This window comes from Salvelinus alpinus, chromosome 1 (genome assembly GCF_045679555.1).
Source record: "Salvelinus alpinus chromosome 1, SLU_Salpinus.1, whole genome shotgun sequence".
Lineage (NCBI taxonomy): Eukaryota > Metazoa > Chordata > Actinopteri > Salmoniformes > Salmonidae > Salvelinus > Salvelinus alpinus.
Window position 1 is genome coordinate 51,927,648 of NC_092086.1, and position 27,523 is coordinate 51,955,170.

The 27,523-nt window shown below is 40.6% G+C and overlaps 3 protein-coding genes and 1 long non-coding RNA gene across 5 annotated transcripts; 3 read left to right on the forward strand and 1 right to left on the reverse strand.

The window, feature by feature from the left end:
- Nucleotides 1–337: 337 nt before the first annotated feature.
- On the reverse strand, nucleotides 338–10,390 carry LOC139579976 (uncharacterized). Its single transcript, XR_011675974.1, has 2 exons — nucleotides 10,234–10,390; nucleotides 338–1,009 (listed from the first exon to the last, which is right to left on the reverse strand). It is a non-coding gene; the product is annotated as an uncharacterized lncRNA (long non-coding RNA).
- LOC139579960 (homeobox protein Hox-B6a) lies at nucleotides 1,041–5,187 on the forward strand. The gene is made up of 2 exons (XM_071408635.1): nucleotides 1,041–2,952; nucleotides 4,330–5,187. Exons 1-2 carry the CDS (start codon nucleotides 2,526–2,528, stop codon nucleotides 4,584–4,586), a joined length of 684 nt encoding a protein of 227 aa, XP_071264736.1. The 5' UTR covers nucleotides 1,041–2,525; the 3' UTR covers nucleotides 4,587–5,187.
- Nucleotides 6,774–27,523, forward strand: LOC139579923 (homeobox protein Hox-B5a). Of its 2 annotated transcripts, XR_011675935.1 has the most exons (3): nucleotides 6,774–7,876; nucleotides 8,575–10,729; nucleotides 27,358–27,523. XR_011675935.1 is itself a non-coding variant. In XM_071408633.1 (2 exons), the coding sequence occupies exons 1-2, from the start codon at nucleotides 7,294–7,296 to the stop codon at nucleotides 8,820–8,822; spliced, it is 831 nt and encodes a 276-aa protein (XP_071264734.1). In that variant the 5' UTR covers nucleotides 6,774–7,293; the 3' UTR covers nucleotides 8,823–11,146. The 2 variants fall into 2 exon arrangements, 1 of the variants encoding a protein (XP_071264734.1); XM_071408633.1 differs by lacking the exon at nucleotides 27,358–27,523 and having other exon boundaries at nucleotides 8,575–11,146.
- LOC139579944 (homeobox protein Hox-B4a-like) lies at nucleotides 21,524–25,876 on the forward strand. Its single transcript, XM_071408634.1, has 2 exons — nucleotides 21,524–23,166; nucleotides 24,158–25,876. The coding sequence occupies exons 1-2, from the start codon at nucleotides 22,743–22,745 to the stop codon at nucleotides 24,484–24,486; spliced, it is 753 nt and encodes a 250-aa protein (XP_071264735.1). The 5' UTR covers nucleotides 21,524–22,742; the 3' UTR covers nucleotides 24,487–25,876.

Genomic DNA, 27,523 nt, shown 5'->3' on the forward strand with positions numbered 1-27,523 from the left:
GATAACCGAATGAATTAGGCTACGCACGCTAGTGCGCACTAAACCGGCGAATAGAAGTGCGCACTAAACCGGCGAATAGAAGTCAAATGGTTCAAAATACTTCTGAATTGCTTATTGTGTTATGGTTAGGCTAAGTGCACTTATATAATAAGCACTTAAAACAAATGTACAGTAAAAGCTAAGCCAGGGGCATTTGTTATAACTTCTGTTGCCACCACTTGTTTTCAATTCCAATCGTGTCTGTGAATTTACAAGCCCCCATAAAGTCATAAAACACTAAAACACTTTCCCCAGTGAAATAAAACAGCAACTCCAAAACACAAGACACCACAACTCGTTTACAGTTTTCTTGTATTTTAATGAAAGGCCTACATTATCACCAAGATTACAGATAGGCCTATGAAAATCTACAATCGACAAAATTGGCCTTTTGACATTATACGCAGTTATTAACTTAGCAGAACAAACAATCGAGATGTTTAATCGTGCAAAATATACTTATTTCCATCAAAATGCTGCGCGTAAAACCCCTTTTGTCCACAGTAGCAAATATAACATTTACAAGGAAATATAGGCCTATTACTAATTGACTTTGTTTCACACACATACTCATACATACATGTATTAATATATTATAACTTAAACAAATATACAGAACAATGCAAGACCATGAAAAGAGCACATACTTACATATGCATATGTCATGCGGAACTCGGGGGACTATGAGGTAGTTCCGGGAAACATGACAAAAAGTGACAGGCGAGTGTTTCCTCCCTGGTCTGTATAAACAAATCACAACTTTTTCTCCATACAGTCAGACGCATCTTCACTTGGATTTCCGGTCATAGTCCATATATATTGTGTAATGTTCAATGAATTGGTATCCAGTGTGTTGCTTCTCATGCAATTTGTAGACAACTTTTCTGCAGTGCAGTTTTGTCCACAAAAGTTACCAAGTCAGAGTACTTCAGCTGGCTTTACCTTGCTGTTCGTAAAGTAATAAGGAGACCTGCAACGAGACAAAAAGCAAAATGAGAATTGGTTCAGAGGAACAGACATTAAAGTTAGTTTTTACGCAATAATAGCCCCATATCATCAGATCATTATGCTGAAATGTGCATTGTTAAGACTGAAAAAAATTGTCTTATGGTAGTTATTATTAATTCATTATTAACCGAGACTTAGACTGGCCCATTTCTCTGTGTACTTTAACAAATGGTCACACAATGGACGTTTTCCGTTCACACAAAACTAAGCCAAGCCAAAGGAAGCTCTGTGTCCTGGTTTGAAAGGGAACCAAAATGAAAGTAAAAATACACAGACTGCCGGCGCTATTCTACAGACAACACTTGTATGAGGACCGGACTTATTTATGGGACTGGCTAATTTATGATTTTGTAAATGCCATTTGTAAATGAAAAACAGATCCAAAACCTGACTTGACTCGTGGTAGAAAAGTCAGCGAAACATGTAAAGCTTTACAACGCGTAATGACCTTCCCAGTCAATCATTTGGAAATAAAAACCGGTGCATGAAATGTGGTCAGGGCAGCGTGCATGTAAATACATACTCAGACTAGACAAATGCGGTAATAAGGAACTTGTATGATACCGCAACGTAGGCCAGAGCCGTTCAACAAACAACCAATGGTAACATATCGACTAATGTATGGCAGCTAATTTGCTCTAAACATTTATAAAAGCCAGGGCTCTCAAAATATTGTATCATATTCAACTAATATAGGAATATTGTTCAGTGAAGGCAACTGTTGCAAAACGCGAAGCAATTGTAATGCTGAATATTACAATAAATATAATAAGCACGTGCATGTTGAAATATACTTTAAGTATATTGTCAAATACCCGGATGGAAATCGCTATGGGAATCATGGTGATGATAATGTGCTGTAAGAGGGGAGAGGACATATTTCATCACATATCTACTGTACTGAGCGAATAAATCAGACCACCAAAAATATAAACACAAAATATTTCAAATGCAGAAGATAACTCAAACTCCCATTTGTGCGTCTCTATATGATTTACGTTTTCAAGTCCTTTTTAATGTGGGGATTATTTGAAGGGTCATATTTGTTGTCTTGAGTGAATAGGGCCTTTACCGTATATGGCTCACCAAAGACCAAAGAGAAGGGGGAGAAATGTCTATGTATTCAATTTACCACTTTAAAATTCCAGTGTGATTCGTATTGTGCAATCTCATTGGAAGGAGAGAAAGGCGAAAGAGATGGGAGAGAAAACACGCCTGCTCTCGGGTTTGCGCTGGGGTCCCCCGGCGCATGCAATCACAGCCCCCCCTCCAGGGTGCTATTTTGCAGGCACTGACGCACGCTATTGGTCAGCGCCTGGTCAGATGGTATGGTTTCCCTCTGTCCCGCACTGGCACATCGCCACCCAGCGCCCCCCCTCAACTAAAACCCAATCTCCGATAAACTACTAATAGCTAAACCAGTTGGACTATAAAACACAACAAATCATAAACCAAGGAAAAGAACCTGTACCCTCCCAATGAGTTCCTATTTTGTAAACTCAACTTTTCCAGTGACTCTGCCTGGAGGACAAGAGTCTTTCTTGGGACAGATACCGTTATACTCCTCCGGATACACTGATCCTTTAAGACACTATCCTGGTGCTGCCTATGGCGCTACCAGCGTTCAAGACAAGGCGTATCCATCCTCGTATTACCAGCAGGCGAACGGTGCCTATGGCCGGGCCAGCGCCGCCGGTGCATGCGACTACGCAGCAGCCAGCTTTTACAGGGAAAAGGACCCCGCCTGCACCCTCGCCAGCATAGAGGAACATTCGCTCGTCCTGAGCCAAGACCATCGCAAAACGGACTGCTCGGGGCAAAATAAAAGCATATTCGGGGACAGCGAGGACCAGAAGCCCTCGACGCCCGTTTATCCGTGGATGCAGAGGATGAACTCGTGTAACGGTGAGTCCACATTGTCATGTCATTTGTTTTTTCTTACGGTTTGTTTTGTTTTTTGCCTGTCTGGGCTGATACATAGAGCTTGCCTATTACATGTGACCTGCAGCAGCACTGTATAGCGCCGGAAGAGCATACAGTGGGAAATATTGTCGCTCTGGTTGTGTCTTAACACCCAGACTGAAAGTAAAGGAAGCAAAGCATGCTATACAAAATAAAATGTACACTTTTGATGAGTCCTCCATAAGTACAGTTTTTTCTCCCCATAAACTGTTGTGATTATGGTTCCTATCGCCTCAAGGCTGACATTATTCACGTTGTAGATTAAAATCGCACGGCACACGAACACATCCTTGGCAACAATGGAGCAGCAGTTCCATCAAAGATGGGTTCTTATCACAAAATGGCTCGTATTGTTTTTCTGACAGGGTTCCAGCTATTAGTGTTTAGTTATTCACCACAAAAAGACTCTCACTATCACAAAGTTCAAAATGTATCACAAGGCAAATACACATAGTGACAGTGCTATGGGTTACAGTTATAAATGATGTCCGAAGCATGAAATATGATAGGGAAACACATTACACAACAATAGAGGAATAAATTAGCACTATAAATTACATTCGGGGAATTCCGTTTCGACACAAAAAAAGAACTAAAACAGCTCTTAATAGACAGTGAGCGAGAGCTACTCTTCCTTGACTGTTGGATATCCTAACATTTGAATTATGATCACTTTAAGTGCACCCTTCTGTATAGGCTTTTTATTGTTTTCTGTCTCTAAGCAGAAGCTGTGTGTGACTTGCCAGAAGCAGTGTGGGTAAATTAGTGAATGCTTAGAATTATGATGATCAATAAAGAGCTCCTTGTTCTTTAATGTTATGATGCGCCATGGTTTGCCCCTACTGCAGGCTAGAATGTGTTTATGAAGATAAAATACTTTGTTATTAAACTTGTCAAAACTAACACCCCTTCTCTGAATAACTTATCTTGTCGTATGTGTGGAAGAAAAAAAACAGGAAATAACATGATATTTCAGTTGCTTATATGTAATGCTGGCGCTCATTGTTTGGCGCAAAAATACACCCATGATTCAAATATCGTGCATATTTGTAAAAAATATGACATAACCCTGTGCAATAGGATGTAAACAGCACTTTTACGAACTAATTTAAGGGCAGCTTCCAGGACTATATAAATTATATCTTTATTTTTGCTACTGTACACCACATGTCTACCAGTAAGGCGTAAATCTTCAGCAAAAGCTCACGAGTTCCAGTCATGGTATTCGCCTCAAGCTCTTTCTCATCGGACATAGCCTGTCTATATCAGTGGTATAAACACAAGTTAATGTTTGACTCTCTCTTCCTTTTCTTCTGACAGGGACCTTCGGTAACCCCGGTCGAAGGGGTCGTCAAACGTACACCCGCTACCAGACGCTCGAGCTGGAGAAAGAGTTCCATTTTAACAGGTACCTTACCCGGAGGCGCCGTATCGAGATCGCGCACGCACTGTGCCTAACAGAACGCCAGATCAAAATTTGGTTCCAGAACCGAAGGATGAAGTGGAAAAAAGAGAATAAACTGATCAACTCCTCTCAGACCAGTGGAGAGGAGGAAGAAGAGAAGAGGTCAGAGTAAAGAAAAGAAGAAGACAAAAAAAATGCATAAAATGGCTTATGGCATCATCTTCGGATATCCTACACGTATGAAGATACTACCTTCATATGTCCAAAGTTCCCACCGGTAAAGTTGTGTTTGGTAAATTTGTTGTAGCATTCCAGAAGTTCACTTAACTGTCTATTTTTGTTATTGTTATTGTCATTTTATGTTTCTTTTTTAAAAATCATGATTCTGGTAGCCGAATGACAGTGTTTTTGTGCGCTTGCCTCTTGATTTAGGATGTGGCCCAAAAAACGATTGGTCATGTTTAACGAAACTATTTGAAATATATGTCATATTCGTGTTCATATTTAAACTGTATAGAAATAAAAGGAAATTCTCCTTGTATGGTGAATTAATGTATTTCTTTTGTAAGTTAAATACCCAGCCAGTTGTTTTGTTGACTTGTTGTATAGTGTCATGGGGAGAACATACTCGATCTACTGATAATTCAAAAATACCAAAAGACTGGGTCAAAAGTTTATATTTTATGGATTTTATACGTGGTTTATGTTTGTGGTTTTGTCACAAATAGGTATCTACTTACGAAATCATTCAATAAAATGTAATAATTATTCAACCTGTCTTGCACGGTCTGAGCGAGCATACTTTACAGGTCTTTGAGATTTTGTCACTGCTTAGAACGCCATTTTCAGTAAGTAGACTAGAACACATTTGGCTCAGGAAGTGAAATAGGCCTAGGCCTATATAATTCACAATTATGTCCAGAACAAAACTTGTGGATAAGGTTATGAAACAGGAAATCATAGGAAAGCTAAATTCCCCTCTGGAAAACGTATTTTAAAGAACTGTCTACCATTTGGCCCTGCATAAAAACAGCGAGCACCGTCCATCTGCTGCAGTTATAAAGGTATGCGCAAACACTGACTTGGTCATAAACCAAGGTTTGCTCTTTCACAGGTGTATGAAACACACGAATTTAAGTTTAACCGATGCAAGTGAATACCTAAGGCTCAAACAGTGACAGCAAACTGTGCGAGGCTGATTGAATTAATGGCTGGGAGAGAAAGTTGACCTGTCCGCCCAGACACTCAAGTGTCCATTCCACGACCCCCATGTCTCTCAATGGTCACGTTCCCTTTCCAGGTACCATCAGTGTGACATTTCATATTCAATAGAACCCTCGGGCCTGGTATTCCCTAGTAGATAATTACACACAAATGATCTGGAAATTGTCAACCGACAACCTCCCCAGTGTACATGACACATAAAGTAGCCAAGACATCATAGTGTTGTCATTTGGAATTTGAAGGAAAACAGCACAAATACATATGGGGGCTACTTGTGAACTACAGCAAAATCTATAGAAGTGGGTCTTGCTTGGAGTAGACTGATATTCTCCAGGTTTCATGTTACAGAAGTACCACACACACTTAAAATAGCCTCACGTGTGATATGTGGATACGTAGAATGCGTAAGTATCAATCTGTCTCCCCTTGGAGATAGTCTGGACTATTTCAACTATCCTTTTCCGGTCTATATGTAAGCATAAATGTATGTTCTGTATAGGGGGGGGGGGGGGGGGGTACATATCATGGCACTCATAGCCTACATGAAATAACTTGCGCCTTTCAATCAACAAACCATAAATCAATTATTACCGTATATCATGACTTTGCATTCCTCTCGTGAACAGCGACACGTTTCCAGTCAATAACTCTGCATGCATGGTGCATTAGAAAAGAGCATAAAATACATAGACAAATGATGTGATGTCGAAACAACACCTTTATTTCCTGTCACGGCTAGGCCTACTCACCGACGACATTTTACTTACAGGTAAGAAACATTACGAGGTGTGCCATTAGCTTAAGACTGAAGGTTTATTATTCGCTTTAGAGTCTAGACCTATTGTGTGCTATGTTCTAAATACAGACCTTTCCGACTTCCTAAAAATAGTCTCGTAACCTCAAATAAATAATACAAAAAGGGAATTATATATTAATATGACTAATATCATAGTGTTCAATATCTATGTTATTATTATTATTATTATTATCTATGATGGAGAGCCAGTGTGACTAAAATCTTATGAGACACTTCCCCTGGGCATGGTAGAATGAACAGGACTCTAAAATCGGCATCATAGCTATAAACGTTATTAGCTGTAGTGTGTGTTGGTCTACTGTATTAATATTCAGTTATTAATGGTGCATTTATTGCCACGAGCCCACTTGTTCTCCCATCGAAAAGGTTAGCAAAGACGCAAAATGATACTGCGATCACAACAACCGATAAAGAAAGTTATGGGATAACAAATAATTTTTATTCTTTCCGAAAAGAGACCTACATCCTAACTAAAACTCCTTCTCTAAAGTCCTTCTTTACTGCATTAAATTAAATTCCCAGTAGGTGACGCTCTCTGCCAACACGGAGCACAACCCTGCAATGGGGAGGCACACGTTGACTTGAGTCTAACGACTCCCTCCTCGTCATCATTTGTAACCATAGAGCATGAATTACCTCTTGAAGTCATCAGTGAGAATTTACGACTGGTCAACAAAAGCACGTGATTCTCAAACGCACCCCCACCCCCATATTTGGCCGCATACATAGCAAAAACGAAGTACAGTGCATTGCTATAATTCATTAATACATCATAAATCGTGAAGCACAGCGTTATAACGACCAAGATCTACAAATCAAGCCCTCTAAAACAACCTAAATGAGCTCTTACTTTGTAAACTCGTTCTCAGGGCGCTACCCAAATGGCCCCGACTATCAGTTACTAAATTATGGAACTAGCAGCAGCGCTATGAACGCCTCGTACAGGGACTCCGGCACCATGCATTCGGGCTCTTACGGCTACAACTACAATGGGATGGACCTGACCGTCAATCGTTCATCCAATACTGGCCACTTTGGGGCTGTTGGGGATAACTCCCGGGGTTTCCAGTCTCCCGCTCCGGAGACGCGGTTCAGGCAGCCGTCAAGCTGCTCGCTGGCGTCCCCGGAGCCGCTGCCGTGCTCCAACAGCGAGAGTCTGGGACCCAAATGCTCCTCGCCCCCTTCCGACCAGAGCGCCTGCACGACGGGCAGTAACCTCACCAACACCACACATTTCACTGAAATAGACGAGGTGAGCGCTTCCTCCGAGACCGAGGAGGGCACCCATAGAGCCAGCGCCAACCCCGCCGCCCGGACGCAGCAGAAGCAAGAGTCCACAGCAACCTCCAACACCACGGCATCGAGCGATGGCCAAGCACCACAGATATTCCCTTGGATGCGGAAACTGCACATTAGCCATGGTATATAGCCTACGTGATGTCTATCTCTACTTATTTTGATATCAGAAAGGTTGTGTTTTGTGTGTTCGTTTTATCCGTTAGCGTTTCCTCTTGTTGCTCCTGGTGGTGCCTATATTTTAGCAAATTCCACAAAAGCACCATAAATCTGTCAAGAGGGTAAGCCTCGCAGGGCTAGAGAAGGGAACGGGGTGAGAGAGAGAGAGGGCAAAACGGCAGGAAGACTTAAAAGTTGTTGTTCCTTTGAAAAGTTAAGCTTTATTACGTGTGGGAACTTTATTACTGCAGGGCGGAGAAGAACGGCAATAAAATGTGGAGAATGGAGAAAGGCAGTAGAGAAAGAAAAAGAGTGCAAGAAGTTGAGGGATGTATTAAGGACAGTGGCTATTCAGGAAAGAAAATACTAATGTTGTAACCAAGCATGTTCTTTGTAATGTGGAATAAGATGCCCAGTGAAAGGAATGCATTGATAGCCTAAGAAAATACACAAAAATACCCTAATACAGCCGGATGAGGCGTGTAAGCACCATTTGCGGTAGTTTTATGTGCAGTGATAGCCGTTGCCTATATCGGTGGACTCGGTCGTGTGTTGTGGTACAAACGTGGGCTGGTCAAAGTTATTGAGTATTTGCTTGTGTAATGCTTTTGGTCGTTCTTTCTCGTTAATGTTTATCCCCTTGCGTTTTATCCATGCTATTCAGATATGACTGGACCAGACGGCAAAAGGGCCCGAACAGCATACACTCGCTATCAGACGCTAGAGCTGGAAAAAGAGTTCCATTTCAATAGGTACCTTACCCGGAGGAGGAGAATAGAGATAGCCCACGCGCTGTGCCTCTCAGAACGGCAAATAAAGATCTGGTTCCAAAACCGAAGGATGAAATGGAAAAAGGACAATAAACTGAAGAGCATGAGTCTGGCTACTGCAGGTAACGCTTTCCAGCCATAGACGTCACGCAAGTAAATAATACACTAAAAGAAAAGAATACACACATTCAAAATAGTTTTTAAAAACACTATAACTGAGTACTGTAGAGCGCGGCATCTTTTGGCATGTTGTTGATGTTTTAGGGCAACTTAACTTATACTGTGGTACTGCTTCTATAAAAACAGTTCATATTCATATGTTGTTGTCTTTTTAATACAACAGTGATTATTGTTTGGAGGGGGGAAAAAAGAAAAACAGCTATCAATGCCGCCCGTTGTTATTGTTATAAATATCGTTTATGTGTCAAGTGCTATGTTACTGCTTTCTTGAAAGTTGGCATGTGAGCTCTTAAATGTTATAACTTATTTACAAACTATAACGAATATACTTTACGAGTTTACAGCATTAGAGACTCCTCTGCCCAAACATGAAGTTAAGCTATTTTAGACAGGCCCCTGTATTGCTTTAGCAGGAGTCACGGTGTGTTATATATGATCACCTTCATGTTTTCATACCATTGTTTGAATAATTTCTTTGGATTATTGTGTCATGTGTTTAAATTACTCATTTATTTTTTTGAAAAAAGGGACACTTGTATATACAAAATCGTGACTAGAATTCCCGTATCCGTTCATACGTGTGTATAGTTATATTCCAAATGTAATTGTATATTATTGGATCATGCTTATGTTCCAGAAAGGATGTATATATTAGACATTTTTCATGTGACCAATTGGCTATTTGTATTGGGCAGAGTGAATGACAAGTGTGTGGGGGAAAATGACAATTGTCATGTCGGACTGCCTGTAAGCATTTTGCCAATAAGCTTTTTGTATTTGTTTGTAGCTTACCTTGGAGTAGAAAATAAAGTTCCTCATACTCAGACCAAACCCCTCGAGCACACTGCTTGTAATTCTCTACCCCCTGCCTACCTCACAAACGACTCAGTTGGGGTCAAACACGCATCAAACTCCCAGACCCCCTGTCTACCCACTGTCCAAACCTGGTAGACATGTATCCTGCTTTGTACGACATCAGCTGTCAATTCGTCTCAAAACCTTATCAAAATACTTCGGGAATATGTCTTCCACAAATGCAGTCGGTCAAATGATAGGCTGGAGTTAAGTCATACATGGAACAATCGCAGTTACGCATTACGCACAAGGACATAGCCACTGCAGTCATTCCCATGTTTAAAATGCAACCTGAGGGACATGTGGCAATCCCAACGACAAAACAACTGAAACTCAACTAAAATACACACCGAGCACACACTCTTGGCCCATCTCTTGTTGACAAACTTTCACATCCAAAACATTAACGAATTGGGCACTTTTCTGTAATGATTTCCTCATTGTTAAACGGCGCCCCTCCTGTACAAATTAGTTTACGTCTCACTTTCAGTAAACAAGCACTGAACTTTCAAACTTACCCGTGGGTTCTCAACCGTTGTTTCTGGTCCTACGCTACTTTTTAGAGCCGAGTAAAGGTCCTGCCAAAAAGCCCCATCTGCCCGGTGCTGCCTGGCCAATTGCGTTTTGAAAATTTGCTTTCCCCTTTGGCCAAACTATACCAAAAGAAGCTATGACATTTACATGTCAAACGGATGAGGGTTTTATCTTGAAGTTAGATCGTAAAAATCGCCCAGGCCACCGACAGATACCCCTTACTGGCTCTCAAAAGTCACGTGGGGTCCATAAAGTTAGTTTTATGGTTTTGGGGAGTTGACAATATATATTTCACATTCTAGAATGCAAGTGACGGTTTAACTGCTTCCGAGGGATTCTAAAGGGTCAGTAGTTAGACAAGAGCTCTGTAGTAGGCCACTGCCGTGCCCTTGTCTGGTACACACAATGTCAGCGCTCCAGTTCGAACCATTTCAAGGCAGAAATGTAACCCGTGGACTGTATGAATGCACCAACTGCACAGTAAGTCCAGTTTTAAGGCTTATTTGGCTGGTGGCTAGGCCTAGGGGCAAGGGAGGAAGGGAGGAAGGAGAGGGGAGGCATCGTGTGTAATGACTGTCATTTATTTGACTCTCAACAGTGGTTTTGATATGGTGCTGAGTCTCTGGACCTTCATATATTTCGGGTATTTTAGTTAGGCCTATCTGCTATGTGTGGGGACATGTGATATAGGCGTCATAGATACATGTGTTTATGTGTGCTTGTGAATATGCTTTAGTTGTGTATTTGTGGATGTAACTATACAAACCTTGACCTCTGCCTCTGAGGGAATTCATGTAGACTCAACTGTTGAGGGAAGTTACTTAGACATATAGCCTGTCGTTTTTTATTGTCGTTTTGCATCTATGAAATAAAGTTTTGTTGTGGTATACACTTTGACATCCTGATTCGGAAGTATTGTTATTAGATATAAAATTATTGAAATGTTCTTGTCAATAATCTCATGACGTATTAATAAAAAAATGTAAAAAGCTAAGGCGTTAAGGTGCTTGGTAACCTGGAGTGGAGTTGCTTCAGCCACAAACAGATTGCAGCAAAGGCTACTCGACGTTCATGGCGTTGGGTCCTTAGACAGCATAGAGCTGTGAACAGAAAAGAGAAAAGTTCAAAGTGATTATTAATATGAATATGAGCGTAATATGCGTGATTATGGTTGTACATTGTTTCTATCTGTCTGATTTGAGGATCAGATATGTTATTGTGATTATCCAGTGGGCAATAGATTAATTTTACCCACACTGGTTTAGTGTATGGAATGGATATCAATGACAGCAATCAGAAAATGTCACCAAGTCCACTATGCCAAATTCCATGATTTTCATAGAACGACCACACACACCCACACCCACACCCACACCCACACCCACACCCACACACACACACACACACACACACACACACACACAATAATGATATGCGTCCTAGAGGTACAAGCAAATCTTTGTTCGTACCCTGCCCAAGTATTTTCAAGCAGGGAGGGTGTGAATAACAAAACTGGATGCGAACATTCACATTCGACCCCTGTATCAAAATGTCCATGTAGGCAGGACTATTTCAAGGAACAAAGCCTTGAGTTAAAATCCTTGAGATATATTCAATACCATGGAAATGGCACCTCTGTATGACGTATGATTAAATCATGTAAATTGTTTAATAGTTGTGTCAACGCGACACTTACATTTGAGACTGTAGCTGAACTCAATTGTAAACTTTAAACTCTAAATCATTACATGTCCTTGTGTAAAGATCTTTATCGTGGAATCTCTGGTAGTTACTGTCGTTCAAAAAACAGAGGATACAGACGTCATTATTTTAACAATTAGTAGCTATGTAGTCTACCCAAAGCAGGGGGCAACCGCAACAGAGATAGGCTAGCGAATCAACGGCTGCTAATAGGGAGGGATTTTATTTCGGAAGTTCCTCAGAACTCGTCTACAGATCTCCAACTGTCATTAATTATTTTCTCTCAGATCTATCCCAATGTATTTTCAATATGGTGACGACTGGCCCTCTTCTAGTATTTTCAACCGTCTGGACAGTTCTTGTTTATAAGGACAGTTGTGCGTGCACATAATGCAAAATATTAAGAAAAAAACATCTTTACGCAGTGGAATATTCACCAGAAAAGTTATTCAGAATCAACAGTTTTGGTTAGTCGCTCTGGATAAGAGCGTCTGCTAAATGACTTAAATGTAAATGTAATGGTTAGCGTTATTCATATTCATGACAGGCCAAAATTAATTCACAAGGATATGAGGTTTTATATGTCTAATGGCAACTTTTGCATTTGATAATCGGAAAATGGAAAATCCACTACAGGGTTCTTTCTATATGAGGCCTATTTAAACTTCTATTCCTTTGACGAATAACAGCAAAACGAACTATGAGCAGACAGATGTAAACACGTTATTAATGTTTAGTTTCACAAGAATACTTATATTACAATAACAATTGCCAATTAGGTTAATATCAGATTATTTTCACTGAGACTGCATTTAATTGCACTTTCTCTTTTCACAAATATTATCAAAATCAACATTGCAAAATCAATCATATATTCAGCTGTTGGGAAGCGTCCCATACGGTAGACAATTTGAAAATCCAATATTGTCCAGTGGGATCTCATGTGTTTTTTAACTCTCAATCCTACAGCGTCCTATTTATACAAAAAAAATGAATATTGGGTTTCCGGTGTATTTTACTCTCGGCTCGTGGTGTGTGTGTCTATGTGCTTGTGAGCGCGTAACAGACCGAGGAAGTTCCAGCCAGTAAACAGGAAGGCGAAACTCAGGTCGCGAGGAGAGGTTAGGGCTTCCATTTCATTTTTCATTGGCTTCCTTTTTATAATGATAGACAACAGTCGGGAGGGCTCTGGGCAGAGGCCTCAGCCGGTCACAGAAGTAGTGCGCGACATATGCATTTTCTTCTCTTCAAAGTTGTCCAACGGGTTCACCGACCTAAACCCCCACGATGTCGACCACTTAGTTTTTTCATCATCCGTTTACCGTTTAAGTAGGCTGCATGTACTTTTTGAACAGTCAGAGGCTTAGCATGAGCATAAAAGTTTGTAGATGTGTGGGTGAGTAACTAGGCGACAGCTTTTTCATTGCAAGGTGTGTGTGCTTTTACGTGTGGGTGTGGGGTGTGTTTTGGTTATGTGTAGGCACAACATGAGAGAGCAGAGAGAAGCGTATCGGTAAATGGGTAGGACAACTTGTATTGTGGTTTTAACAGATATTCTAAGATGTGTGTCACAAGCCTTGGTCTTTTGCAGTGCTTTCAATTTGAGGCGTGTAATATAGCCAATTTCATTTGAGTTTAAAGAGAACATGACTGACCTACATGACTGATCTTGAATTATGGCAAACTTGTTCATGGAATTTGGAGAATTGCTGTTGCTTGTGTACCATATGAGCACGACTTTCCCGTTTGTCTGTGTCTCTACTGTTATTTGGTATCACAAAAACCTCAAAATCTTTCCGGTCTTTTCGACCTGGAACATTCGTGTGCCACAATTTCGAACGTTTAAATTGCCATTTGAAACCGCGTAATGTGTTTTGCATATTGATAGGGGTAATCTGGGCGCATATCTCATCCATAATGCATAGGGTGTCACCGCGAGGTCAGCAGACGAGCGATGCAAAGCGAGCTCTGAGTGCGCAGGCGCAACCACATTACAGCAAGCCCGTCAAGCGCAGCTATGTACCACCGACAGGGGGAAAAGGAATACAGTAAGTTGTTCTTATTTACCTATTGTTTACCCGCTTCTGTATCCGATTCTCAGGGTGAAATATCCTAAATGTGTCTTCCACGTTTGAGAGAGAACTTCAACGGAAACGCGCTGAGTACTACTATAGATCTGTTTGAAATTGCAGGCTGAGCAAATCTGATATTCCTTGCGTTGAGATAAGAACTTGATAACGCCAAATCCTTGTTAATATTCGCTAAGATTTATGATAAGGGGATCACCCTCCTGCAAATATTTGAGGTTGTATATCACCTATATTGGATGTGTATTCCATGGATGTTGAAGTTTAGTGATAACTGGAGGAAAGGGAATCTCTACATCATTTCATTACTTCAACATATTCCCTTCGACGGGCTATTAATTCATCCAGAAACCGCAAGTTATATTTGTACAACTTTTCAAATTCTTATGTAGGCCTATGTATGTGCTTTTTTTTGCATATTGCAGATGTGTAACATTTATTTCACTTCTAAACTAGTTGTTAATGGTTTGCGTCTTTCAATTCTATCTATACAATAAAAATAATAATAATTATAGTTTAACAATGAAAGTGGGCCATTACCGATCAAAATGTAATGTGTGAAAGACACGTACGATATACAGAACTGTTTCATGTGAATACATATCGAATCTCACACTTTTACCATTTGATGTCAGCATTACAAAGCATTTGTATTTTCCAATAAAGTTTAGTTAACTTTGGTGATCTTATTCTTCCTCGAAAACCACTTTACCATAATCCAACCATCCACCACTAAGTAGACCTACCTATTTTCATAAATACTTAGAAATAGGATATGAAACATATTTAATTGTATATCTCAATTTTACGCATGGTGCATACCTTCATCAGGCTAAATATTTTCTGGAGTAGGCCTTAAACCACAAACACAAAAAGCTGGATGTCTTCCCCTTGTAGTTATTTTTACACAATTAGATCTGTGCCAAGGAATATTCACTTTAAATGCAACTCTCTCCCGTCGCCAGCAGAGCCCGCTTTAGACCAAGTTCATAGCCACAAGAGAGAGTTGTGAGTCCGCTTATCTTCCACCCACCCAGCGCTTCGACCATTTGAAACATAACGGTCGATAACCTAAACACTGTTCTTAACTAAAATAGCCCTCTCAGCTGCGTAAAATTAAACTTCGATTCTACAAAGTGGAGACCACGAATCGAAACAGTCTTACTACAATACAAACAGCAATTCACTTCAGACTGTCTACCTCCCTGTTTTTCGTCGCTTAGTGCTGGAAAGGCAACAAGAAAATAAACCAGCAGTATCTGTTAAAAGCAGTTTTGCGATAAGAGAGTAAGCATCGTAGTCTCCCCTGAAGCTAATAAAGGAAGTTGAATCCAGTATTGGTAGAATGGCTGTATAGCTAGCTGCATGGGGTCAAACAGTTGAGGGGTCAAAAGTTTACGTCGTGCGTGACTCTGCAGTCGGCTGTCGACTCTGTATTCTAGACCAATTGCTTGGTGTCAATGGCAAAGTGGGAGAGGAGAGGGAGGGATAGAGAGGAGGGGCGCGAGGGAGGGGGCTATAGATTGTCTCATGCGCAAAGATGAGAGAAATGATAGAGAGAGGAGAGGGATAGGTGAAGGGCTGACCTTCCTGGTAACAAAGCAAGCCCCAGCGCGCGACGGAGAGAAAAATGGACGCTTAGATTGAGGGAAGAAACGGAAGGATTTGGTGACATTGGGGGTCTCTCACGCACAATGCAGGTGTTTGCTCTCCCCAAACGTCCTGTCACAGGGACAACGGGAAATATCTAATGGCTCGTGCAATAACATTGTATTTATTTTCAACAGAATCAAACATTTTGTCTGTTGTTGTGGTGGTCTAGTTTACCTTTTGGCAAAGCATTACGAAGAGAACGAGAGTAAACTACCCATACAAAAAATGCATGATGAGGAATTTTGATAATTTTCTATAAAATAGCTCACATCTCTTCATCGTATTGCAATTAAATGATAGGCTACATGTGTGGTTCTATGTTAATTCGTGGGTGTGTTAAAAAACATCACCATATAGGCCTAGGTCTAGAATTATATAGTTTCCCCATTTCCAGCATTGGATAATCAAAATAATGATAGGCCTATCAATTAAGCACACTTCATGGACACTAGCCTATATATTTCCGTTTGTGTTGCATTCTTTTAGTGTCAGACATTTAACTAATTGGCCTGTAATGAGGACACTTGTCAGTTGAAATATGGGAAAGGACAATGTAAAATGAATGATTTGCTTTATTGTTATAAATTCTACTCTTCTAATACTACAACGACTGCAACTATTATACTTGTATTAGTAGTAGTTGTAGCAGCAGCTGGCAGTAGTGATGTGCAGTAAATAATGATGGTGTTAGTGTTACTGCCATGGTGGAGGTCAAATTATACAAGTAATAGGCTATAGTATAGGCCCAATAATACAAGTTGTGTTAAACTTGAATGTAGTTAGATATCTGAAATCTCTGTATACGACCTGCGGACCTCTCTTCCTCTCTCTGTGCTTATCAGCGTAACGCCGTCAACAAAAATCTTTATCTTGCTTACCATCATAAAAATCCCTCACCTTATCTGATTTTCCGCTCAAAAATAATGTGCACGGAGACAGAACCAACATCTTGAAAAAGGAGTCTTTAGGCATCCTAAAGAAGGTTTATGTTCAGGCTGGAATCCTTATTGAGCAGGTTCATTATATTTCCAGACGCTACAATTGCATGTGATGGTTTTCCCCTCACAAATGTGTTAGATTGTTTTCGTTTATGTCTATTTTAAGATGATGTATTTTGCAACCCCTGTAACAATTTAAACAAAACACAACAAAGTCTGTAGGCTACTAAAGGCGTATTGCAATGTAGATTATTTCAATATTCAAAAGAAGGAAATCACCCTCTCTGTTGAAAATGTAAATGTGTCACTTCCACAAAGAACTGCAGTAAACAGTGAAAATACAAGGAAAACATCCCGTGCCCCCACCCTGAGGAAAACAACAGTTTTCATTTCACTGCGAAAGGATGGGTAAAGGATAGTGGTTGGCAGAAAGGGGATGTTTAGACAACGTTTTGTCCACATGGTGACAACTTTCCCTAGTAAGAATATCAAAGTTGAATACCTGGAATACGGCTATCATGCAATCTGGTTGACCTTTGGAACCCTAAAACACCATCCTTCAGCAAATTCATAAACACATTGGCCTCCATTTCTCTTTACGTAAACCTCTTTATCTACGTCGGGAAGTTGAATGGATGACTTTGGACATATTGTTGAGGTATGCTTAATGTTGGGGGGAGAAAAGAGAGACGGGAGAAACGAGAACATTGATAATTCAGTAAATAAATAATTACGTTATTGACAAACATTTGGCCTAATGGTAGAGTTTAGGATGATATAATTCTGGTTGGTCGGTATTTTGGCAAACAAGTAAGTGCATAAGTGGTGAATAATTGTGTTAGAGAACATATCCCTATTGGAGTTCATCCGGAGTTCACTGAATTAATTTCAATTCCATTGTAGCTTGTGCGGTTGCCTAGCAGGGTATTGCCGTGAATTTTAATATCTGCAGTTTGCACACGGCTAGAGAGAGACAATAATAAATGTAGCTATCGTAGCTTTACATTTTTCAGGACGTCAAAAGAATTAACATCGAATGATAGCAAAGATTATTTCATTTCTGTTGAGCCTAAATTCGATGCGTGCTTCCCTAAAATGTCCAATGTAGGCCTATTATATATTTAGATGAAAATAAGACAAAAAGTGAGCACATATGTTAGATCCACAATAATCAACAAATCTAGTGTAAGGAAATGGTATCGAATATCCTCAACTGCAATTACTTAATACTTTTAAATCGACAAGTCGTGCATTTATGGTGAAATATAGGCTATCAGCTAACAATCAATTGAACAATTTATAAAATTTTAAACAAAACATATATATACATTTTAAACAAGATATATTTCTAAATGTTAGTCTACATTAACAATATTGTATATCACGGTTTGTTAACTGCACATTTGGTTCCCCCCATTGTGCACAGGAGATTTTATTTATGCAACAAAGAAAATGAAAATCACTATGCTTGAGTTGTTTTTCGGGCTTGGAAAGCCTTTTTGAATTAGCCCCCTTCCTAGTCCATTTTTCTTCAAAGTAATGACCTGGGCACAATTCTATATGACCGAGCAAGCTATGCATACATTACTATAGAAGTTGCGTGTGGGAGAGACCCAAAGAAGGGGTGAAACGCAGGTCAGCACGTCTAACAAATATTAAAATGTCCTCGGACTCTTGACACGCCTTGCTGTTTAACAAAGACTGCCAAACTGCGAGATTAATACGAAAACTTGAGTCCACAACAAAAATGCCTTAAAGCACCCGGTGGTTTGTCGCGTTCACAACAGTAGAGGGGTAATGTGCATTTTATTTTTTTTAGATGTATTAGGTGGCATGCGGTGGTGTTGAGCGGGGGGATAGACTAGCCCTCTTTAGTCGCCCAACGCAAGGTTAAAGCGACTATGTCGCATTCGTTCGACTGAGGAAGTTGGTCTCCTGCTGTTTAATCGAATTATTTTCTTCCTCTTATAGTATGTGTAGCCTACGCGTCGGAGATTGGCTTGCGCCCTTTGGATAGTTTAATGTCCGCCTGCCCATTGTCGCCCTATGCTACCGGAGTGAAGCTTAGGCGAACACCGCGGAAATGAGAGGGAGTTTCACGCAGAAAGGTATCACGGAGAGGTCACGGGCTAAACCTGTAGCGTTAGAGAAAGGAAAAGGGGGCTTCAGGGCTCACGGTACGGCGAAAGAGAAAGAAAGGCTTGGAGAATCGACAATAACCGGAGCAAGACCGCGTCCTGTGTGCAGCAGGAGAGATGGGGAAAGGAGGGAATCGAAGACGAGATGAAATGTGCCATGGAGAGAAGTAAGTAAGAAATTGGCGCTTCATTTACATATCGCCGTGTTCTCCATAGAGCAGGTGCTTGCCTGGGCGGACCACGTGCATTGCACTGCGGTGAGTGGCACTGTTCCCCCTCCTTTCATATTCCGAGTAGTTATGACTTTAATTCAACCCATTGAGGCGCAGGACCCTGAGCACCGTGTGGTGTTTTGGGGTGAATATTTACCTTGGCTATAGTTTGTGGGTGCTTTCCTTGAATGCCTGTCGGTGTACACATTAACCCCCGAAGGGGCAGATGGCTCAGGGGTCCCAATGCCGTTCAGAGGGGATGGTTAAGGGGGTGAAGGCGAGGTCGTGGACTCCAGGGGGTGAAAGGGCTAGAGTGGGCACGAGGGCTGGACTTTCTCCCTTATGCTATGAAAACATATTGGTCCTATTTTGTGCATTAGAATTTAGTCGCGTGACATAAGTTTCTTATACAGGTATGATTAGGACTAGCTGGATTAATTTGTTCATATTGCCCACATTGTATTTTGATTCATTCAGCCGTGATATAAAGAATTCCAGCTGTTTTGAGGAGTAAGAAATAATAGACTGAGACAATGCAAGAAAAGGACGATTTGAGTGTTCAGGACATTGTTAAGGCCTATTTGTGAATTAAGCAGCCCAACGAATATGTAAACGCTAGGGGTGCTAAAGATTTCGTAATATAGATTTGGTTTGTTTTTTCCCTCATTACAAAGTATGAAACGAACAAAGAGAATTTTGGTATAGAGAGGTTCACTTCGATTCCATCTACATTTTTTTCGTTTTTCTGACATTACGTTGGCTTTTGCGCAGTAATAGTTCCTTAAATTGAATTTGGTCCCAAATTCCTTAACAAAGAGCCCTTGCGATTTCTAAACAAAGACCCATCCAAAGATGAACCTATACTCATTGATATATGAACACTTTGAGATATATATATTTAGACTAAAATGGACACATGGGATTATAAAATATCAATATGCCTACTTTTTGCTTGTTTTATCGCTCTAACTTATTGGTAGCCTCTTAAATATAAGATATTTAAAAATATTGTAATTCTCCATCATATGAGTAGCCTATCACTGGTATCGTGTTAGATTATTAAATCATATTTCCCCATTAAATAAATAGCCTATTTGAATATGTAAAAAAATAAATAAATCTAAGTCAATATTGCAATTTATTTCAAAACATTTGCAAGTGAATCTAATTTGAAATTCCTCTTACAGAGGATGGGTTGAGAAACATGCTTGATGTTGATTAGAGGTGAAGGTCTTTGTTGAATGTGTATGTACATTCTTTTATTTTTGGAAAATAAAAGCTTTACTCAGAGACTATTTCACACGTAGCCCGGGCCTATCATTCTCAGGGGTAGCCTATGCACACATTTTATCCTAAATATTTCAACATCGTTTGATGCGCATTTTAAAATAACTCTGTAAGTCATTTACAGATATAAAATACCAACGCAACATATTCCTATTAGGTATTGTTTGCAACAGATTTCACACATATTTAGCTCTCACAATGAAGTCGACATCAAATGGTCTACTCTGTAGAAGATTATTGTGGTTCTAAATGCTCTCGTACACAGGTCTTACCTTGATAGTATTGATGATATTTTAGCCTTTTGTATATGGTCAATATGCTTGCTTCTACGTCAGGTTTGAGTCTTGAGTAGCCAGAATGAGTATATGTGTTTTTTCCCAGGACGTTTAAAATCGAAATGAGAGACTCTGTGCTTGTTGTGAGGGGGAAACTTGTTAAAAAGGTCGTAAATTCTGCTGTGCTGCTTTAAGGATGTGAGAGGAGTTGGCCACTTCTTCCTTCGTGCATATTTTATTGTTTTATATACCCTACATCCGGATATCGCCGTTTGAGTGGTGTTTGCCGGTGATTGTAAACAAAAATGACCTGTCATAAAAAACAAAAGTTGTATTACAGCCTGGGCTCGAGCCTCGGTTGACCTTTCTGAAGTTTGACTCACTTGATCTATCTTACTATGTGTATCGTTGCTTGTCAATATTGTGTACAATAGTCGATAAGGAGCTGGCTATCTTATCATCCCTTACACCCTCAAGTTTATTCACTTGGCTTTTGTTCGCTCTGCATTGTCAAATAGATTACTGGCTTCGGTTATAAACGAGCTACCCCTTCTCTTGTAATTGTAGAAGTGTGAGCTTCAGTCTCCCCTGAATATGAATATTTTTTTTAACCAATTATTTACACTGATTTGCTCTTACTATTCTTTTGTGGTTACCGAAAATCACCATGCCATTCACCTATTGCGCAATATATTTTGGCGAATCATGTCGTTTTCAAAACATAAATGCATGGAAGAAACAAATGTGAATTTGTAAAGTTGGTCCCTGCACATCACGAGCTAGCTATGTTTACGAGCAAAGCACCTTTCATTAAGTAGTGCTGTGGCACATTGCTGACACACTTGAAGGAAGCCTGCTTTGGGCGTAGCACGTTGATACCTCACATGACGCAGTCAAGGTGAGCAGCCCCTTTCAATACCTGCCCTGAGAATACCTGTCATCTATATATACCCTGTAGATCCGGATTTGTGTGAACAGACTCACGGTCACAAATTCGTATCTAAGGGAGTATGTAGTTGATGTATACGCTACAAGCAATCGATGGATACAGACGACTGCCAGTTTATGTTAATTTGAATTGTGTTGTGCCATTAGGATATATTATCCCAATGTAGGCTAATGGGGTGAGAAACTTTGTTATTGTTTTTCATTGTTGATAATTTCAGTAGAAAAGGTTAACCGAAAGTTATAATGGGTTTTATTTGCCATGTTAATCTGTCAAGTGCTGTGATTTGCTTGTCTTCCACTGAAAAGCGTATTCACGGTGCCACCATTTCGATTGTGAAACAACCAATTTGGACAACAAAGGAGTTTTATCGCATGATCACTCACCATGCATGGAGCCTTATTCCAACGATAACATTGCATGGGTTAGGAGAATGGAGTCCTGATAAGGACCAAAACTATTATTCGGTTGGCAATGCAAGGGCGCGTGGTCTCAATTACTATGCAAGGTAGGTGTGTAAATTGGTGTGCAGGATAAACGTGGTGTTTAGGGGGGACTGACGGTGGACTCGCTTTAATGCAAAGGTCTAGCTGTGATTTAGGAGGCTTTGTAACCTGAATTAGTTGATGAATTTTCTATTGATTCTAAACAAGCCTAGATTCATCTCTGACAGCCTTCTGCTGCACGCAGCGCACGCCAGGGCATTCTCTCACCATTATTAGTGAGTCCATTTAAAAGCTTGGCAAGAACGAGCACACGCATCACTTTTCCCAGCCCTTGTTTTCAAAAGCTCCAGCCAAAATAAGAATAAAAAAATAGTGAGTGAATATGGCTTAACTATCAAGCTTTGGACGCAACACGTTTCTTGTTTATGTACTGTATCACGAATTGGACAGGTGAGGGGGTTGGTTAGTTGATCTGCTCTGTAGACGTTTGAAAACTCCGGTGGTATGTATTTCTGGCGTGGCTGCTTCAGGTTGTTATTGTTTTGATTCGTGCTTTCCGCGAGCGTGCCAGTGTGCAAAAAATTATGCAACATTCGAATGCCACAAACTATGCCCAGATGATGTGCGGGTATGCCTAATCCTATTTCCTTATCCGGGAATCGTCAGGATCCACGCCATTGGCTCCCGCTGTCACATGGATTCTTAACTTTGTTCACTTGACAGAAAGTAGGAGGGTTCTACGAAACAGGAAAACGAGTAAAGCGATAGATATAAATTTTAGTATATTTTGTGTGCAATTCAAAGAAATTAATGGCCATGAGTTCCTATTTGATCAACTCCAACTATGTGGACCCCAAGTTTCCACCCTGCGAGGAATATTCACAGAATGACTACCTACCCAGTCACTCTCCGGACTACTACAGCGCCCAGAGGCGAGAGCCTGCTTTTCAGAGTGAGTCGATCTACAACCAGCGGTCGGGCTGCGCCGACCCGCCTTACACAACGTGCCAGGGTCCGGGGCAGCCCACGGTGGTGATATCTCCACGGGGTCACGTCCTCCCCCCAGCCGGACTCTCAACCCCTCTCCCGGAACCTAGCCACCATTGCGACTCCGTAACTCCAAGCCCTCCACCCGCCTGTGGCCAGAATCCCCTCAACCAAAGCCCTTCCACGGCCAGCTCTCGCAAGGATCCCGTGGTTTACCCCTGGATGAAAAAAGTCCACGTAAACATCGGTAAGTGCTGCTAACTTCTCCCTACTCTGCGTCTTTGTGAGCCTGAATCAGTTTACCTAAGGTGGGAAGCTTAGTGTTCGGTGCTAAATCTCTCTCCCCTCGTGAAGTAACCCTTGGTCTAGATTTACGATCGGCTGTTTGCAGGGCAATATAATTACATCCCCCATAAATTTTTATTGCACTTCTTCGCCAAGTACCTTTGAAGTCTATGCAACCTAGCCCTTCTAATTTCTTCCTAAGATTGGTTTTATGACGACTCGACTATCCCATAAGTTAAGTTTTATGCTTTGGTAATTTGATTTTAAGTGGTTGGATGTACAAACGTGTACTTTCCTCTGTCACCTCTCTATTGTTCATGGAAAACTTTTATGGAAGCTAAAATATTCATATTTATGGAGACTACAATAAAACACTGATGGTAAGGCAAATAGTTTAACTCTATTATGGACCCACACAACTATTCTGCAATGATTAGAGTGTGTGCTTTGAGAACTAGAGCATGCGTTCAGACAACGACAAATGAAACTATTGTAAAGTCACTGTTTAAAGACGTGCATAATGCCAGCGCCATACGCCAGAAATTCAAAATGAAGGAGTTAGGGCCTTACTTTTAGATAGGTTATTAAGTTTGTATTTTATTAGGCTTTTTGTGGGTACCATCCACTGTGTTTTGTCTAGTTTTGAATTAGTTGAATCATTATCCAGCACCCATTCAGACTATAATAACACCCCCATGCGCCCCTTATTCACAGTGAACGTAAAGAAAATACAATGAGCATCCATGGACGGAGGCTTACTTGTAGAATTTTGCATAACATAATTCAGCAAGGTTATGTCTATATAGGCCTACCTTGTGACACGTTCTGAGGCCGATTTAATATAATATTCAAAATGTTTTGAGCTGTGTATTAATAATATATGTTTCGGCCTACAAATGCAACACATGTGTGTTTTGGGGACGGCCTGTAATATATAGCTCTCTGTCCCACAGTGAATCCAAATTACACAGGGGTGGGTGAGCCCAAGCGCTCGCGGACAGCCTACACGCGACAGCAAGTCCTGGAGCTGGAGAAGGAGTTCCACTACAATCGCTATCTGACCCGGAGACGCAGAGTGGAGATCGCCCACACCCTGGTTCTGTCCGAGCGCCAGATCAAAATCTGGTTCCAGAACCGGCGGATGAAATGGAAGAAAGACCACAAGCTGCCCAACACAAAGATCCGCTCCAACAGTAACTCCAACAACACAAACTCGCAAAGCAGCGGGCTCGCGTTGGGGAGTTCTCAGAACCGAACCAGCGGGCCTCCACCGAGCCTATAGCCTCCACCCTAACCATCCACCACCCACCCACCATGCACTTTGAAACCTCCGTTTCTGGAGTGGGATACATGGATTCCACCATGTTTTTACCTCCCCTCTTCAATTCAATTACAGGGATAGAACATGTGGGGGGAAAGAGAAGGGGGAGTAAAAAACGAAGAAGAGAAAATTTGTATCTCAAAAAATGTAGAAGGGGAGAAGATTCAAACACAAACACTTCCAATGATGTGTTCACAACCTGATCCAGTTCCCTTTTTTATCCCATGCCCCTCTCCTCCTCTCTCTCTCTTTCTCTCTCCCCCTCCATTAGAACAGAAGGCGGCAGATACTTTTCAGATTTGGTGAAGATGGATCCGTGTTTCATCTTTAATCATGCCAAACTCGGCCCCATTTGTCATGTTTACTCTGCAGTACAAAGGATGAACCGTGGGCCTGCCCATTACCTCGACGTCCAACGTTGTGTTTAATAAATGAGCCCCCTTGTTTCGTCAAGAGCCGTTTTCTTACTCCTTTTTCTCTCCTCAAAACTAAAAAATACACCGAATATGTTCTCCCCGAACATGAAGTATTTTGTAAGAGAAAATATAGCTGAATCTCAGTTATATTCTATGTTTATATATTAAGACTGACAACGATTGTGAGGTCCGTTGCTAGTTCATTTTTACAGGGACTCGTTTTTCCTTCTTTGTTTCTAGCAAAGACAGGGTGCATTTGAACAAAAGATGGTAAATCACGGTATTAACAAAGGATAGTCGTCGCAGTGGAATGATGGAGCTGGACTTATAGAATAGTTACATATATGAACCAAAATCTGGTACAAACCTACCTAAGCATTATAAACACAGCACTACAATGTACTACCTAGCTATTATAATTACCTCAGTTGTACTTATGTTCATTATTTTCTTGCCTTGTCTTATGAAGTGACAGGTTAAGCTCATTTGAATTTTGTGGCAAGTATCTGCAATACGAACATATTCATTTCTTGTAAGTGAAATGTAATTTAAGCAATTTTGTTGGCCAGGGTTGTAAAGAGAAAAAAGGTGCGTATATTGCATGACTGAATACACATTTATTTGATATTTTATCTTTCTCTATCTGGTATCCTTTCTTGGCACAAACATGCGCACACCCTCTCTCTTTCTTTCTTTCACTCTCTCTCTCTCTCTCGCTTTCTTCTCACCATGTGCCATTTTGGGTATTTTATTTGTACGTGTTCCTTTTATTTACATTCCAAAGATCAGTCCTGTCTCTGATAATGTCGACATTTTAGTTTTTTCTTCCTCCATATTTGAATGTTGCTATTTTTCTGCTCTTCCTCCTCAGTGTCTACCTATTATTTGTAAATAGCTATAGAAATGTAATAAATGGCTGAAAAAGCATCCATCAATCCTCTTTGTGTCCTCCTTTCCCTCTGCCGCTGTTTCCCCAATGCTCTGGGTCCAAAAGATACAGAGATATGTCGCTCTCTTCAGACCAGCTCCTTTCATAGCAAGGGATGTGTAAAAAAAAAAAAAAGATTCAATTTAATTTTGTCCTCCCATGGTGGGTTTTCGTTTGGTTTTCTATGTAGTCTGTCTTTTTAAAAAAACACTGAACATCTCCGTGGTGATTTATATCTTATGGTCATGAGTGATCCTGGTACATTATGCCTTGTAATCTCGTTTTAAATCACGAACCCCTTCGTTTCACTCTCTTCTCTCGTTAATTTAACGGTGCTCACACACCCGCTGCTCGCTGGTGCTGAAAACAGCCTGAAAATATGGATCTTCGTTTTGAAAAAAAAAAGTTAAATAGGTTCTCGGCTCGTGGGCTTTTAATGCTTTAATGAGTCTAATTTTTGCACAACAGTTTCTCGGTGTTTGCTGGCTCGATGTGTATTTTTTTATATTACAAAGGAGCGGGTCGGTGCCATAGCTCAAACCCTGACAACCAAATAGACAATCAAGAAGACAAATGGCTTCTTTTGTAAGGCGCGGCTCTTGTATTAATTTTCATTTTCTTCTCTTAGAGCAGGTATCGAAAATATAGAGCAGAAGAAAATAACATTCCGTTTGGGTGTTGAACTTTAAACAAAAGTGTGGCCTCAAATTGGTCTCCTCGCATTCTGTGGAACAGAGAAGATTTTCTATTACTTGCTGGTTGATGTAAGCCCTTGTGCCATATAGCCTCCTCCAATCACTTTATGTGATTATATTTCTCCCCATATATTTATGAAATGCCTTTTGAAAAACACCAGCGTCCTACAGGCCTATGCTATGCCTCAAGACATTGAAGCAAGTTCAGTCAAAGATACACACATGGTACCGTTGAAATACACACAATGTGATAGGCCTACTATTGAATTCGTTCGCAGTATTTTTGAATGCGCTCTTTTTTAAGTTCTAAATTTGTTTTCGCGTGAAACCGATGGTAGGCACTATAGCTCACACACATAGATGCACACAATGGATTTTCATGTGGGGCCTTAGGCAATGTCTCTATACTTTTCAGATGGCAAGTGATATTATGTCCAAATGTTGTTATATTCACAACAGTTCAAACGTCGTTTATTTGAATAGATACATTGGTCCCCACGCACATGTGTCTTCACACAAAAAGCCCCCAAGCACTTGCATAGTAAAATAAATGAATTTGCGCGTGACATCACATACAATATGCACCTTAGAATTCTATTCTTATCCTTTATTATTTATTTTTTTTAACTTCTGCTTTCGGAGGGTGAATAGGAGCGAACAGATTTCTAAGGGGCCCCAAAAGTTCACCACCATTATTTGCGGACAGAGCCAAGAAAAATGTGAGAATTATACAGAAAAATCATTAATCACTTCTTCTCTTTAAACACTTCTTCTCCTCTCTATTGTCATTCAGCGGCACAACTGCACGGACCTTCTGCTAGGAGAGGAGTCTTGGAAGACACTTGAAGATACCACCCCCCCCCCCCCTTCTCAACCCACCACCTTTTTTTTGACCAAGTCTTGCCACAAGAAAACTTTTTTTCTTGAAGAAAATCCCCATAGAATCCCAACGACATTGA